The sequence below is a fragment of the Amaranthus tricolor genome, chromosome 15 (genome assembly GCF_026212465.1).
Source record: "Amaranthus tricolor cultivar Red isolate AtriRed21 chromosome 15, ASM2621246v1, whole genome shotgun sequence".
Lineage (NCBI taxonomy): Eukaryota > Viridiplantae > Streptophyta > Magnoliopsida > Caryophyllales > Amaranthaceae > Amaranthus > Amaranthus tricolor.
The window spans coordinates 1,082,113-1,098,724 of record NC_080061.1 but is presented as its reverse complement, the minus strand read 5'-3'; the positions used below and the strand labels follow the sequence as shown (position 1 = coordinate 1,098,724).

Sequence of the window (16,612 nt, the reverse complement as noted above, 5' to 3'; positions counted from 1 at the left end):
AATATTTTCATGATTTTCCTACAATAATCTCATTTATTGATTAACTATGAATAATTTCAGCTTTGGAGGTATTTTGCCAGAGTAAACTCGTACCCTAATGACTTGTTATAATAAGTTTTATTTAAAAAAAATGATAAATTAAAATAAAATGTCAAAAAAAAATATTAAAAGTATTGAAAAAAAATTCTAATTTTTTTTTATCATTCAGAAAATTTTATACAAATTTTCAAAATTTTTCTTTAATTTTACTTTAATTTTCAGTTTACTTTTTTAGAATTAACTATTATATCATGTTATTGGGTTACCCAAATTTACTTTAGGTAAATACCCCTAAAATTATGATTATTCTTAGTTAATCAATATGTAGGATTATTATAAGAGAATTATGAAAATATTAAATTATTCAAGGGAAGATATATCACCCTAAATTTAATAAAAAAAGTCATAGTTAAAATAAATAATATTTTTATACAATAATTTTGTCTCTTTAATTTATGACCATTTGTTTCTAGCGCACTTCTCTACAAACCAATGAACCATGCATGAATGGGAAATGAGTAATAAACTTCGATCCATGTATCGAGTTTAATTATTTCATTTCCTCCTCGGCTATAAAATACAACAATCAACAACTGTACATATACTATAAAATAATAAAATCATTTGTCAATAAATATTTTTGTGTGCACGCAGAAGCACATGTTCAAGGAGAGTTACCCTCAGAGGTGGTGGAGATCAAAACCATGAACAAAGCATCACCAAATTCCTTATCCCACGGTTCGATCTCTGTGATCGGCCGTAGGAGGTCTATGGAGGACGTCGTGACGGTCGTTCCAGGTGTCGTACACCTGGAAGGCGACCGTCCGACTCCAAGCTATGATTTCTACGCCGTGTACGATGGAAACGGTGCGTACACGGTGGCTCGGAAGTGTAAGGAACGGCTCCACCACATCGTGGCGGAACAGTTCCTAATTTTTGGGTTGGATGAGTGGGACCGGGTGATGTCTAGTAGTTTTGCTAGGGTTGATGAAGAGTTTGTGAAAGATGAATTTGGTGGAATAACAAGTCTTACCGACTTTGAAGAATTGGTAGGGTCCACTGCATTGGTTGTTTTGGTAGGTGCAGAGGAAATCGTGGTTGCTAATTGTGGGGATTCTAAGGCTGTTTTGTCTTGTAACGGCGCCGCAGTCACCTTATCACGTGATACCAAGGTAAACTCTTTCTTTTAGTTTTTTTCTCATCTATTTTTCACAATTTTCAAAGTAATTTCGAGTCTCGATATCTATAAATACAATACGCATCATAAAAAATTATAAAAAATATATAATAAAAAAATATACATTAAAATAAATCTAATTCTGGGGAGTAATTCTTTCTATTTATAGTTTCTACATTCATTTTTTTTTCTACTTTCCATTTATTTAGTTAATAATTATAATCTAATTTCATTGCATTTGCATTATTGCATATTTGTGTATGGGGTACGTTTTATGCTTAATTATTTATTTATTAAGTATATTAATAGTATTATAATATATAAATAAGTGATATTTTATTAATTTATCTTGATTTATTTATCATTTATGATACAGGATCGAGTCGGAAAAAATTAATTTTTTCACAACCCAACTTATTTATTTTTGTTATATATATAAGTCAACGTCAACTTTATGATGTGAACATACTCTTTAATGACAAATGCTAGCATTTTCACGTTGACTTTTCTAAATATTGAGAGGTTCATGTCGAAAAGTCGGCTCATATGGCTACCTAAGGTGGTCGTATAAAAGAAGTGTCATGCATAAATGTGATCCATGGTATTTAATTATCAACAATTTGGAGACTAATGAATGTTATTTTAGTAATGAATAAAATAAGCAATAGTTAGATAAGATATATAATCATTAGAAAATACTCCCTTCGAATAATTTTAATTGTCACATGTGCTTGTGCACGGTTATTAAGGGTGGTGTGGGGTCCCTTAAAAAGGTGGTAGTTGGGTATTTTAAATGATTGGATTAATTAATGATTTCCTCCTTTTGCTTAATAAAGTAGATAGAATTGATTTTAGAGGGAAAATTGAGTTTCACATTATCAATAGAATTAATGGACATTAATACATTTTCGAGATTATTATAATTAACAAACCATTAAACTACTTAATTTAAATTACAAAAAATTAAATCAAATAAATTACAAAAACCATCAAAATCATAAAATAAACTAAGTCTTCAATTCTTCCTTAATTTCTTCAACGTTTTTTGAACGACAACTGAAAACGAGCAACCCTTACGCCACATGCACATGCGAATATTAAATCTTTCGTTGACTTCAGATTTAAAAAAAAAAAAAAACAAACACGATATGCATTTAGTGTTCAAAATTAATTAAATAGCTACAAAAAATCTGAAAGTTTTGATTTTGAAAAGAAGCCATCAATGAAACTGGAATCCACATAAATCCAGCAATCATCAACAGACAGAGGAGCCAAGTAATAATGCAGGAAGCACATCAGTAAGATCAAGAGAGTTGAAACCCAATTTTTTAGAATGGCGCCAAATTAAAAAAAATTGCGCCTATACAACACCTCAAAACACCAAGATCATTGCATGTATATAATAAAAGCATTAAATAAAGAAGTCAGGAACTCAAATTAATTTCCACCAACCGACATTGAAGTACAATCATGGTTAAAAAAAAAAAGAGCTAGATCATTTTAGTAGGAGTCGAATAATGCATGAGCTTTTACTGTCACTAAACAGTAAAGGGAAGCCAGCACACGGGGTCATCAATGAAATTGCCAAGAAGTACGATGTGCATAGGAGGACAGTAGGAAGGATATGGAGACAGATTCGGGATCAAAAAAAGAATAATCAAGTACCAATAACTGTCAACAAGAAGAAAGGCAGCAAAGGAAGGCCATCCATCCCCTTTGATGAAAAAAAGTTCAAGTCAATTGAAAAAGCGAAGAAGACAAGTTTAGCAGCGCTGTCAAAGGCCATGGGAGTTAGCCAAACCACAATTTGCAGATGGAAAAGAAAAAAGTACTTTCGAAAGCACACCAACGCAATCAAACCGTTACTTAACGACAAAAATAAACTCGACAGGTTAATTTTTTGTCTTACTAGTTGCATTTTAGATGAGCAAACAAGCAACTTCACATTTAATGACATGTCAAATGTAGTGCACATAGATGAAAAGTTGTTTTACATTACAAGGACACAACAAACATTTTATCTGACTCCAGATGAAATAGAGCCACATAGAGAAATTCAATCTAAAAGATTTGTGCCCAAGATCATGTTTATGTGTGCCGTTGCAAGACCAATCTTTTCTAGTGAAGGTGAGATGATTTTTGATGGAAAGATAGACATATTTCCTTTTACACATGAAGTGGCAACACAAAGAAGTTCAAAAAATAGGAAGAGAGGAGAGCCAGAGACCAAACCAATACAATCAATCACTAAAGTACACACAAGAGATATGATTGTGCACAAGATACTACCAGCAATTAGAAGTAAATGGCCACCACATTTAAGCAAAACGATATTCATTCAATAGGACAATGCTAAGCCACACATTTTAGATGATGATGTAGTGTTTAGAGAGGGAGCACCACTTGATGGATTTAGCTTCCACTTAGTGCAACAACCTCCTAACTCACCAGATATGAATGTGCTTGATTTAGGGTTCTTTAGGTCAATACAATCGTTACAACATCAAAAATAAGCATACAACTATGCATAGTTAGTAAACGCAGTGAGTGCAGCATTTGACAATCTACACCCAAATGCATTGAAGTATGTATGGATCACACTACAAGCATGTAAAGTTGAGGTTATTAAGAACCTGGGTGGTACAGATTATGACATTCCACACATGAACAAATCAAAACTTGCAAGGGAATGGAGAATTCCACATTGTTTAGGGGTACAAAAGGAAATTATTTACGAGGCAATATGTTATCTGGACACAAAGGTGGATGAAACTACATTTGAGGTCATTTTATTTTACTTGGGGATCAAAGACGAACCATTTTACCATCAACATCATTTACCAACAGCATCCACAGAAACAACAGCAACACCACACACAACAACAACCACAAAGCTAACAACAACACCACAAACAATATTATCAGCCGAAGCAAGAAATGCAACAGATATTCCAGCAACAAATGAAGCAACAGTACCAACAAAAGAAACAACAGCACCAACACCAAATCCATTTACATCAACAGAAGCAGCACCAGCATGAACACCAATAACATGTAAATAGGACACACATGAGTATACTTTTGGGTTACCTTTTGTACTCACTTTTGGGTTACATTGTTATGTAAATGTTTAGGTCTAAACACGATGTAGAAAGTAAATCATGAAGTTGCTTAACCGTAAACATTTAGAAGGAAATGTCAGATTCAACAATTTATTGATGGCTTCAAAAACAAAATGAAAACAAATTCATCTCAGAGAACAAATTACACTCATCACAGATAACCCAAATCCTATACTAATTGACTCCTACATCTGGTAAGAACATAGCCTCCTAAACATAATGTTTGGTGGCTTATGAACTAAAAACCCTAGATTGGTGGCAAAATAAGTGGATTTAGGGATATTGTAGCTATAATCAACTGTTTACCCTCAAAAAATAATCATAGGGCAACAAAAACAGAACACGAACATAGACATGCATACCATACAAACCACATAAACAAAATCATCATTAGTCATAGAGGAAAGATGTATCCATACGAGAAAATAGGCTTCGAACATTAAAATCAGACACCAAATCATCATCATCCAATGATTCTTCATCTGAGGAGGGGAACAAGTTCTCAATGTATAGATCTTGAAGATCCAGTTGTAAATCAAACATATCCTGCATTTCTTCATCTTCAGAAGTGGAACTAAATGGTGGTAATGGTAATGATTTATAGTGCAAAATTTCATCAAAAGTTTCATATCATTCTCAAGGTAATAAAACTTTAATCACAAAAAAGTTCCATATCATTCCCATGGTAATGATTTATAGTGTAAAATTTCATCAAAAGTACTTTTTCGGTGGGCATTAAGTATATTATAAGTAGGCATTAAGGATGCAGTAAATGGACACTAAGGTTTAATGGGTTGGACCTGAGAGACGTATCTCAAACAGACAGTCTCTCAGGAGACCGGTTGCTTGATGAATAGGTTAGAAAAATCCTTTTTTATTAGGCACGCGACACATTAGCGTTTACAGGTTTCATATTTGGAACCTCGAGTATTTAAGAGCTTATTGGTGTGGATGACTGAACTAGGTGATTTTATCAACTCATTTATTAACCAACTGATTTTGAATATGCTTGTGTGAGTAGTTTGTTGTATATTGGGGGTGTATCGAAAAGAAGCTTATTGGACAATTATAGTTCATCTTGACACAAATATATAGTTGAGTGATCAAACTATTTAATTTTCAATATTAAGTAAATTAGCTGGTTGAAATTGAACGTCATTTACTCATTTCATTTGCTTGTCAATGTTGTTTTTATCATTACAATATTCTTTCTCCAAATTAGTGACCCCATTAAAGCTCTGCCTTAACTAGCTAGAAAGTTTAGTTTATTGGTTATCTTTTTGACTGTCCAACCCGTTTAGCAAATAGTGGGCTTGTGCCTTTGTAAATGGGTCGGGCCATGAACTATTAGCAGGTAAATTAAAGTTTGCTCATTTGGTCAAGTTTGCTCTCATCTATTATGAACGACATTTTATTAACTCAATAAGTGATCCTTATATTCTCTCCTTGATTTTTGGGGCGGAATATTAGATTGATGTTGATAATATGTCTTTCTTGCTTATTCTGCTAAAAGATTTCCTTGCTTCTTGCGAATGCAGCTTAAGAGGCCAAATGAAAAAACTAGACCAGTGATAAAGTTTGTAGAGGGCAATGTAACGAGTTTGAATAACACACATGTATTAGGTAAGTTTTTGTCTTTCCATCATTACAATCAACCGAGACCAATTTAATTCATTATTTTAAACTTATTATTTTCTGGTTTTTTTGTAATTGCTATTTTTACACGTAAGAAAAAAAATATAGTAATGGAGTATCTTGTTGGATTCATATCAGGTAAAAACAATTAAAATAGTAAAAATTGAAAAACAATTCACAATGTGCATATTCAATCTATGAGTGTACACATTTGACTAAAATGAGGTTTGTATTTTTTTTTTTTAGACAAAATGAAGTTTGTATTTGTTTCAGCTAAATTAAAATAACTTTTTTAGTAAATTTATAAAACAAATATCATAGCCGAAAATACACAATCTTTTTTAGCTTAATATGTTTGTTTGTTTTTTACTTATATATATATATATACACACATCTGTGTGAAAAGAATGAACTTGTTTTATTAGATTTCAACACTTTAAACGGAGTTGCAGGAAATAGAGAAAGTATGGAGCCATATGTGATACCAGCACCAGAAGTGACTGTTCACAAACGTCGCAAAACAGACAATTTCCTAGTGATTGCTAGCAACGGCTTATGGGACGTGATCAGCAACGAAACAGCTTGTGACATCGTAAGGAAATGTAGTTTAAATGAAGCTGTGAATCGAAAGGTTTTGGAAGGCGTAGTTGGGAACTATGCAGCCGCTTCTGCTGCCATGTTGGTGGAGTTGGCACTCGCTCGTGGAAGCAAGGATAACATTAGCGTCATTGTGGTCGAACTACAACATGTGACTAATGCTAACGGAAACTACCACTCAACTTAATACGACGATTTTGAGACTTGAAAATCATGTGCAACTAACTTGTGCAAAGTTTTTCAATGTTTTTTCTCTTCACAAAGAGCTAAAACTGTGCTTAGGATTCAAATGAGCGTTTCCGTAAGCAAAGGTTGCAGGAAAATGTGTATTATCTAAGTAATTTACTTGTTAAGACAATGTTTTTGTTCTTAATGAATAGAAATGTGACATGGTTTGTTATACGCTGTAATATATAACCTAATTTCTATATAATTAACACATTTTAGCATACGTGTGCGCCATTTGTGATCTCGTACCGTGGTAATACTACCGAACACGGGCACACTCCTATTACCGATACGTGCTACCCAAGCAGTACATTCCCCTAACCGTGCTGTCACTGGTACATACTGTACCGCAGCACGGTCCCCTTACCAAGTGCTACTGATTTATTCTCCGATTATCGGGTGCTACTGATCTATTAAACACGAGCAGTAAAGCACACCCTATTACTGAGTACTACCGATGCAGTGGAGTATGCACTTAGAAATCTTTTGCCCTGTTTTATACCTTTAACGGCTCATTTGGTTAGTAGTACTAAAGGGGTAATAAGAATGATTTATACTATAAAATTCGATCAAACTCCACTGTCAATGAAACTTTGATCGCAAAAAAGTTATTTTATTTACAAATTTCCATTACCAACTAATACCACCTCTTCTGATAGTAATATATTGGAGAAAATGTGATGATTAAAGTTGGACAAACATGAACACCAAGATAGCAAGAGATTTTTCTACCAAAAGTAAACTAGTTTTCATTTTCATTACCACCGTTTAATACCACCTATCAAATTGGGCGTAATTGAAAACAAAACATTGAAACCAAAGTATGGTGCAGTAACACGAGTGATGTCATTATGGTAACGCCAAAATCGGCAAAAAACATGAAATATCCCTCAAAACCGACAAAAATCTATCAACTTTTTTACAGTGAATTTCATTTTATAACCTTTAAAACGCAGCCGATTTAATGTGACGTGGCTTTGTTTTTGCATTATGAACCAATATTCATAACGAATCGGCAGGTTGCCAAGATCCATTAAATGTGGGACCATGGAAAACAACTAATCGCAAGCTCGGAAGCTACTAGATCAGCAGTGTAAAAAGAGCAATAAACGCAAAATATAAGAGCCAAAAAAGGATACACTGCAATTACACAAATTGAAAACTATATCCATTCATTCATACAAGAAACTGAAATGTTGCAGAGTTTACAACATCAAACACAAAAATGAAAAAGAAACCCGAAAAGCACCCAATCTACTACATGAAAGGAAACTAAAACCACTCTCCCAACAAGTTTTTCCGATAGAGAACCAGATTCTTCGGCTTTAAAAATCATATTCTTGCGAATTATATATATATAAGCAGTGAATCGGAGGAGAAAGAGGATGAGCACTCGTTTGATTCGTCTCTTCACACCTTTCATCCTCCAGCATTTCACTCTTATTTACCCCTAAAGCTTTTTTTTTCTTCTTCTACAGCCCTATCATCATGCAGTGAAATATGTAGAACTATATAAACGCAAAAGAAAAAGGAAAAAAAAAAGATAGTTCCTGGACTGGATTCTAGTATAAGCTGCACAATTTGTTACATCCACAACCCCAAAGTTCATGAAAAATAAACCTGTAAGCCGGTTTTTCCTTATGAGAGTCTGTAACTTGAGACTGAAACACGGGCAGGAGTTGAAGCGTGGACGTAAACAAACTCGAGGCTCTTACCAGCTGGCAAAGTGTTGAGCCAAGATGGGAATCCATAAGAATTTCCAGTTTTTGTAAGACCCCAGATTGGACCATAAAGCTTGCTAATAGACAGCTTCATGTCCTTAAGGGTCTTGTTAGACTTGTTAGTAACAGTTGTGGAATATCTGTAGTATGTTCTTCCTTGGTGAACCCATGAAGTTGTCGTCTTCTGGTTGATCGCAATATGAGCAGATGATGAAGCTACAAAAAACGATAAAAAATCACATTTAGAGTTGTGATACGCTCAGAAGCCTGAGGTGACATGGGGAGCTTTAAATGAGGTTGGTCCAGAAATTTTCATATTGACATTACAAATAAGTACCTGAAGCATGAACTGGTTTTGCTCGGGGAGCAGGTGCATGCCTGGCCTTTAGTGCAGGAGCAGCCCTGGGTTTTGGTGATGGAGTACGCCTGGCTTTTGGTGCAGGAGTAGGATGAACATTTGGGATATCAACTGCAAGAGATTCAAAACCAATGTTAGAAATTGGACTGGTGTAACATAATTTACCAGTTAATTCGCTTTTTGAATTCGCAATTCGCTCAAAATGACCCTATGTAGCCCAAAATCGATCATGATTCGCAATTTGAATTGTTTGAACTAGACTTTATAATCCTTTACCTGGAAGCAGTTGGCTGTAACCACTGTGACCAGTCAACCGAGCAAGAACACCAATAAGAGGAGCATTGTTATAGGTGGCTGGCTCAGTTTGTTCGTAATTGTCTCTTTCATCAGCGAAGTTGTCATAGGCATCAGGCCCACCAACGGTAGCACCAGTAAGAACATTAGGGTCGCTAGATTTCATGGAATACCAGGTAGCATATCCTCCCCGACAAGTGACAAATGTGGGGTTGACCTTGTAGGACACAATGGATGAACCTCGATGGTGAACATGTTGTGGAAAGTTGTTTCCGTATCCCACCATGTAACTCGTTGCTCTTGGGTTGTCTCCGAGAATGTAGTCAATCTGAAGTTCAAAACCCAGCGATTAGCAACGGTAGCAAGTAAACAAAAAGTATCGTCAGCAAGTAGCAAAGTATGATACCTGAGACTTGGCCGTTGAGAAGAGCTCAGAGGGGGCCACACGACCAGAAGAACACTGCATGCTCGAACGAGCAGAGGTAAGGTAGTCAGAGTAAGCAGTAAGAAGGAAAGCAGCACCAGTGACAAACTGCATATTGTTCCACCGCTGACGGAAGATCAGACCACCGGGTGTTTTCTGAACATTTCTGCTACCCTTTCCGAGGCAGGAGCACAAAAAGAACTCAGCTTTCTGCTGGTATCTTTGGAATACCGATCTGTAGGGACCTGCCTTGCCTTGCATTAAGAACTGCAAAAAAAACAAATTGTCATATTATGAGTTACTCCTACAAAACCAGAATATACATATATCAAAAACACAAGTTCTTGTGAGAGACGGTCTTTTTTAGAGATCATCTCTAATTGGGTCGGCACATAAAGGAAAATGTAGAGTAAGAGTATGCATTAAGCTAGACCTGAAAGACGTCTATCAAACAGACGGTCTCTCAGGAAATTGGCTATATCAAAAAATGTCATAAAGTTTAGGTTAGTTGATAAAATTACCTTGGAAACGAGGACTTGAACACCAGCATACTTGACATCCCATCCAAATTCAGTCATAGCCCAACCAGTTCCACCCAAAGCGTCAGCGTTTCGGGCAAGGTAGCTCAAGTAGTATTGATCATTGGTTGCCTTGTAGAGCCATGCTGCAGCCCAAAGGAGCTCATCCTACACAATTTGTAAAAACTTCATAAGTTGGTTGACAATCATTTGAATGAATCAAAATAAACTTCATAAGTTGCACATAAAAATCACATGCATTTCTTTACATTTAATTACATGTATTAATACAAATTACCTTAATATTTCTTAGACGTGTTCAAAATAGACCCAACAACCCGATATTTACCCAACCTTATAAGTAAATCTAATTCGACTCGATTTCAAAATGAATTTAAAATTATGTAAAAATCACTGTAAACACAAGACTTATTTTTAAACCAACAAGATATTAAAGAAGATCATTTATAGCTTCCCTTTATAAAATTATATAAACTATTGCTCAAGTAAAAAAAGAAAATCAACGGGCATTTTTGCCATTAAAAAAAAATTAAAAAAATTGTAATAGTGACCGACAAATGAGTATAAACTACCATGTGATGTTTAATCAATAAGTGGCACTCTCACAAATTAAAGTTGTATTTTCTAAGATATTATGAGAAAAATGAAACATGATTGTTCCATTTAATATTCGAAAATCATTTAAAATAAACGCCTTGAAGATATTTTGGTTTAGCAAAATGCACCATGTTATTGGGTTAACATCACACTCAATGATATTATAAATGTGCATTAAGAATCATGTGGTTGAATATCATAAATGGTATAATTAGTACTATTAATAATCTCTGAATTTAATGAACTCATACCGCATAACCACTAACTGATCTGTAGTACTTTTGAGCCACAGTAATGCTACTGTCATATTTGCCTCTGTATTTGTCTGCAAATTCAAACAGCTGCACAACAAATTTTTGTTCAAAATTAATTAAAGGAAAAATATATAATTAACATAACAGTAAATTTTTAATTATATGTTGTATACTTGTACAAAAAAAATTGATCTTAAATGAATTTACATGTTGACATTCGTAGATAAATGGTAAGAATGGACAAACAATTATGAACTAGTAACAACCACTAAATTAATTTACTAATTCAATAATTTTAATTTAATATGCTGCTTCTGCCTTATTATTGGTGTAAATTCAATAAAAATATTATTAATGTTTTTTGGGAATTAGATAGAATTATAATGTTTATAATTCGGCCTAGTAGTCTTCAGGACATGGCAGATATACTCAAATTTGTCTCAAATAAATTGACCAAGGCCAAATTATATATATTTATTTAAGTTTTAATTAAATAAAAAAAAAGTAAGTTGAGTGTTAATAAGATTAAAAAATAAAAATAAAATAAATTTAACTGTATAGGTAAAAAGAAAAAAATGAGGTTAAATCAATTCATAAAGGAATAGCCAAAACCCAAAACCAAAAGGTTTGAAAAGGAAAAAAAGAAATAGGGTAATTAACTAATTTGTTAGCATGCTACCGACAGTTGATGTCACGTGAGTTCGCGAGATGATTTGCGGCTTAAGCGGATCGTGTAATAAACGGCTGAGATCTAATTTGGAGATTTTCGGATGATCGTAGAACATAATGCAGATCTTATGTGGTCCCGTCTACTCTACCTTAAATGTGTACGGCTCAGAAACAGTAGCCGTAATTTAAGGCTTAACATAACGTTTTTCTAATCAACTTCACCAATTCCACAAACATTTTCCTCTCATTTTGCTATATACTACCATTGAAATCAAAGGAAATGGGTATAAAGTTTGAAAAGTAAAAAAAGGAGGAAAATAGACCGATAAAAAAAAGTAAGATAATTTCAAATAGACAAGAAATAGTTAAAAAAACGACCGTAAAATATGACAAGAATTGTACAAAAAGTTAAAATTAGTGAAATTATTTAAATTGTGTAGTTAATGTTAAATAGAGTTATAATGTGTAAATAATATTAATAAAATGTAATAAAAACATCATTTTCATAAAAAAGAAAACTTTAACAAAGTAAAAAAAATAAACTAAAAACAAAATTGTGAATCTCGGACTAAGGGAGTAATTGCTTCTAACATCTATCACAACAAAAACCCACCATACTCCTGATGGTAGCTTTATTTATCTGACTTCAAAAAACATAAACCTCACTTTATGACACACCATTAATAAAAAAGTTCCCCTATAGTACCTCTCATTAGTACAGGAAATATTTAATATTCCCACCTATTCAACTTATGTGTCTCATTTTCTTTAATAGTCAAGTCACTTTAAATGTCCTATTTTTATTTTTGGTATAAGTTTTTGACTTTTATACCCTTAGTAGCTTTATCCTATTTTCAATTATACCCTCCATTACTCAAACTAATTTTTCTCCCTTACATTAAAAACTCATAATACCACTCTCTTTCCTACTCTTCGAGTTCCACTTTTAACTCTCCTTAAAATCCGTGAAAAGTCAAATGGGACTCTTAAGATGAATAGGAGGGAGTAATATAATTCATCAAATAAATCTAAATTTTAACCTTATTTTCCAACTTTCAGCAGTATGAATGAGTTAAAATTCATTTATTTATAGATTAGTCAAATAACTAATGCAATATGACACTAATATAAACTGAAAAAAGAAAGAAAAATACGTGCTAAGATCTCTTTTATCAATGTATTTAAGTCAAACAAACCAATTCATAAGAATCATGCGTGGTATGAGTTGGTTACTTTAAATTAATACAAATTTTTACTAAATTTATACTCCACCTCACAAAGTTCATGTTTTCCAATGAGGTGTAAACTACCCTTTTCTTTTTGTAAATATTTTAAGTTAATACAAATTAGTAACTGTAAGCTTTCGGCCCAAGCGGTTAGAAAAAAATAAATGCACATGTAGAAGTAAGCCCACGCTAAGCAACACAAGCTTCTGGACTCTACGCTTTTACTGACACAGAAAAAGGAAAAGTGCACTGCAACAATAACCGTCTCATAACTTCCCCTTTGCCCACCATTTTATCCTTTGAAAGTGAAACACTTTATTACTCCATATACCTCACTCCCTAACTAATGACTAATGACTAATGACTAATGGAGTCATCACTCATTTTTAAAAGGAGTATTGGAGTCATTAGCTACTCTCATGAGTCCTTGTCTTTTAATATGACGACAAAAATATATAATATTTAATCTGTACTATTATGATATTTAATTTATATATGAAGCGAATTTTAAAATAAGACCATCTAATATAAGAATTTGTGTCGGGCCATTAGGTCGACTTTCTTTTATCGAGTAAGACCGAACAACCTTCTGTAGACAATATGAAAAATAGTAAGAACCAAACTAATAACCTTTGATCATTAAGCCAACTCATAATTTTAATGAATAGGATTATCTTACATTGTATTAGATTTTCTTTGAAATTACTCTATTTGTTTTTATGAGTTAACGACATATTACAAAGAAAACAATTTTAACAACAAATTTGTAAGAGCGAACGAGATATATATATAACATGCATCACTAGTTTTAAAATTTGAAATTATAATTTAAATATTATTCATGTAATAAATTTTATACAACCCAAGTTAATAAAATTGAAATTGAAATTGAAATTTAACAAGGACTAAGTGGGACCTTTCAAAAGAGAGGCATAACTTCCAAATAAGAAGAGTGATAAAGTGTGGACCTACGACATATAATGGGGGAGAAATAGCTAAAGAGGTAGGGGAGCTCTTGCACATGCGTTTATGGGTGTGTCGAATTTTGGGACCCCTACACTCATTTAGTGTCAATCACACAACCGAAACCAAGCTACATTTCGTTTTCTATCTGGCTAATTTTAAATTTGGTTATCTATTTTACCAATGCAATATAAATTAAGTCCTACATAACTTTACGAACTAAACCTATTGATGAATATATTAAATTAAACAAAATAAAATCGTTATACCTGACGAGCATGTGTGAGGAGCAACCGGGAATAAGCCGGGTTGGAACGGTGAAAGACGATGGAGGCGGCGGCCATTGCAGCAGCTGTTTCTCCGGCAAGATCCGACCCGGGTCTACTTGGGTCAATCTTGTAGGCGGATCGGTCAGTGGTCATGTCCTCTGGCCTTTGCCAACAATAATGGTCAGTGTTACCATCACCAACCTACATTTGGTCAAAATTAAAATCATATCAACCGTTAACATTCCACTTAAAACTTAACAATGACCTAAATGTATAGTGGAGCATTAAGTACAAAAACTATTTCCAATGAAATTCTACTACATTAGCACTCAAATCAAAACTTCTATTTTTCCTATTCATATTTTGAGAATCAATGCTTACTTATTATTGGGATTACCTAATTTTAGTTAACAAAACAATTTATTAAGTTGAAAGTGACATTATGATTTATGGGTCCAAATTCTAAAGAATTTTGTTACCTTCAAATATTAATTATTATATTCTAAACATCTCGGATCCAAAAAGCAAAAGATAAAAAGAACCTATTAAACTTAAGGTATAATAAATAATATAATAATTTTTTTTATTATTGATATTTAAACTATTTTATAAAAATAAAATTAATAACTCATACCGCATTACTCAACAAAAATAATATAAATTATATCTTACCGTATATATAAAAATAAATTTTTCGGGAGGTAGACCATTTTGCCCTGCTAATCAAGGGTCATTATTATATCATATTATTATTATATATTTATAACAATTTTTTGTTATAATACTAAGTTTTAGTTTATTATAAAAAAAAATGAAGTCGATGCAAAAAAAAAAAAAAAAAAAAAAAACAGAACACTCTGTTTCACAATTCATTCTGCTACAAATTAAAAACAACCAACAATATGAAATATTTATTTTATTTACAATATACAATAAATATAATTGATATCTAATATTTATAATATTAGCATAATAATAAGAGTAATAGTTAAAATACCTCTCCATAAAGAACATTAGGCTCAGGGTGGGCCTTAATGAAATAGTCAGTACCCCACTTAATGGCATCAAGAGCATGACCAAGTTCTCCATTAGAAGCCATTTGTCTACCATACTCAATCACACTCCATGACATCATGGTTACTGTGAATGCCATTGGAAGCCCAAACTTAACATTGTCACCTGCATCATAATATCCTCCTACCAGATCCACCTGTTCATCATAATTTAGTTCGTCTCTTAGCATCATATATTCCACTTTTTCATCTTTTACTAATATTGTTTTCAAATTTGCACCACATTTATTCACACTAAATTTAATTTAGTTGTCAAATTCAATCAGTAAAACAACAATTGAAATACAGAATTGGCTAAATTAAGACAGTTATTACTGTAACATTATTCAAATATTGGTTCTGATTTCTGAACGATAAGCTTAAACTTATGGTGAGTTGGTTCATTGACATTTTACAGATTTATTAGGAGTATTATTTTGAATGAAATGAGGAAGGAACTTACTCCACTAGTTTTGCCATCATTTAAACCAGAATGAGATCTCCAAGTAACCCTTTGATTATGAGGAAGGTACCCAGACCTCTGAGCTTCATAAAACAGAATACCCTTACTCAAAGCCTCACCATAGTTATGACCAGCAAATGCCATTGGAATTAAACACAAAAGCATCATAAACATTACAGGAATAATGGAACCAGGTAACTTTACAAACTTCTCCATTACAGAATACCCACAAAACAAATTACACACTCTAAAATTTTTCCTTTTTTTCAAATTCTGGAAAAAACCCAGAAATTCTTTTCACAAAATTAAGAAAAGTTTGGGTGTATATATGCTATAAGTTTGAAAGTTTAGGCAATGTTGGTGTGGTTTATCACTAAAAATTGATAAACCCACCAGGAAATGAAAGAGAGAGAAAGCGAAAATTGGGGAGTAAAGAAGAGAGAGAGTTGAAGAGTGAGGGATGGAGGGAGGAGATGAAGGGGTGTATATAAGAAGGCAAGGAAGAGTGCCAATTGTGCAGAAAACAGGCAGAGATTATTAAATGTTATGAATTTTTTTTACTTTTAATTAAATTTAATAAAATTAGGTTTTCATTTTTATTTAATTCAATGAAATGGGTTTTTATTTTTTATTAATTAAATTTGGTTTTTATTTTTATTTATTAGGAGTAGTTCTATAATGAAAATAGGAAAAGGGAAAGAAAGAGAAACGGTTGAGAAATAGGGCAGAGTCCATGTGGGAATGGTTCCCTCGTCTTTACTAGGAAGGTCGGTGTGGATTTATTAACTGAAGAAGCTGCAATTAATTACTGCTATTTTTACTGTTGTTTTTACAGAAATTGTCATACTCCATCAATGATGTAAAATAGTAAATTTTTCTCTAAAGTTTAGGTTAAATCTTATAAGATTTTCGACGACTATAAATTAATTTTGGATTTAATTATAAATGATAAATTAACTTTAAATATTTAGATCAAGATTTTCAG

General features: G+C 32.9%; 2 protein-coding genes across 2 annotated transcripts; one reads left to right on the top strand and one right to left on the bottom strand.

Moving 5' to 3' along the window:
• Positions 1–519: 519 nt before the first annotated feature.
• On the top strand, positions 520–7,037 carry LOC130800855 (probable protein phosphatase 2C 8). Its single transcript, XM_057664560.1, has 3 exons — positions 520–1,211; positions 5,877–5,961; positions 6,426–7,037. Exons 1-3 carry the CDS (start codon positions 744–746, stop codon positions 6,755–6,757), a joined length of 885 nt encoding a protein of 294 aa, XP_057520543.1. The 5' UTR covers positions 520–743; the 3' UTR covers positions 6,758–7,037.
• Positions 7,038–7,944: 907 nt separating this feature from the next.
• LOC130800853 (endoglucanase 6-like) lies at positions 7,945–16,237 on the bottom strand. The gene is made up of 9 exons (XM_057664559.1): positions 15,628–16,237; positions 15,110–15,322; positions 14,113–14,313; positions 10,983–11,072; positions 10,117–10,281; positions 9,578–9,862; positions 9,154–9,499; positions 8,857–8,988; positions 7,945–8,735 (listed from the first exon to the last, which is right to left on the bottom strand). Exons 1-9 carry the CDS (start codon positions 15,841–15,843, stop codon positions 8,437–8,439), a joined length of 1,947 nt encoding a protein of 648 aa, XP_057520542.1. The 5' UTR covers positions 15,844–16,237; the 3' UTR covers positions 7,945–8,436.
• Between the last annotated feature and the right edge of the window lie 375 nt (positions 16,238–16,612).

What these genes read in the sequence shown, in the direction of transcription:
- LOC130800855 (XM_057664560.1), top strand. Translation starts at nt 744, where the DNA reads ATGAACAAAGCATCACCAAATTCCTTATCCCACGGTTCGATCTCTGTG. An exon ending in CCTTATCACGTGATACCAAG is followed by an intron (nt 1,212 to 5,876) that starts GTAAACTCTTTC and finishes TTGCGAATGCAG; the next exon opens with CTTAAGAGGCCAAATGAAAA. An exon ending in GAATAACACACATGTATTAG is followed by an intron (nt 5,962 to 6,425) that starts GTAAGTTTTTGT and finishes ACGGAGTTGCAG; the next exon opens with GAAATAGAGAAAGTATGGAG.
- LOC130800853 (XM_057664559.1), bottom strand. Translation starts at nt 15,843, where the DNA reads ATGGAGAAGTTTGTAAAGTTACCTGGTTCCATTATTCCTGTAATGTTT. An exon ending in ATGATGGCAAAACTAGTGGA is followed by an intron (nt 15,323 to 15,627) that starts GTAAGTTCCTTC and finishes TATGATGAACAG; the next exon opens with GTGGATCTGGTAGGAGGATA. An exon ending in TCTCAACGGCCAAGTCTCAG is followed by an intron (nt 9,500 to 9,577) that starts GTATCATACTTT and finishes TTTGAACTTCAG; the next exon opens with ATTGACTACATTCTCGGAGA.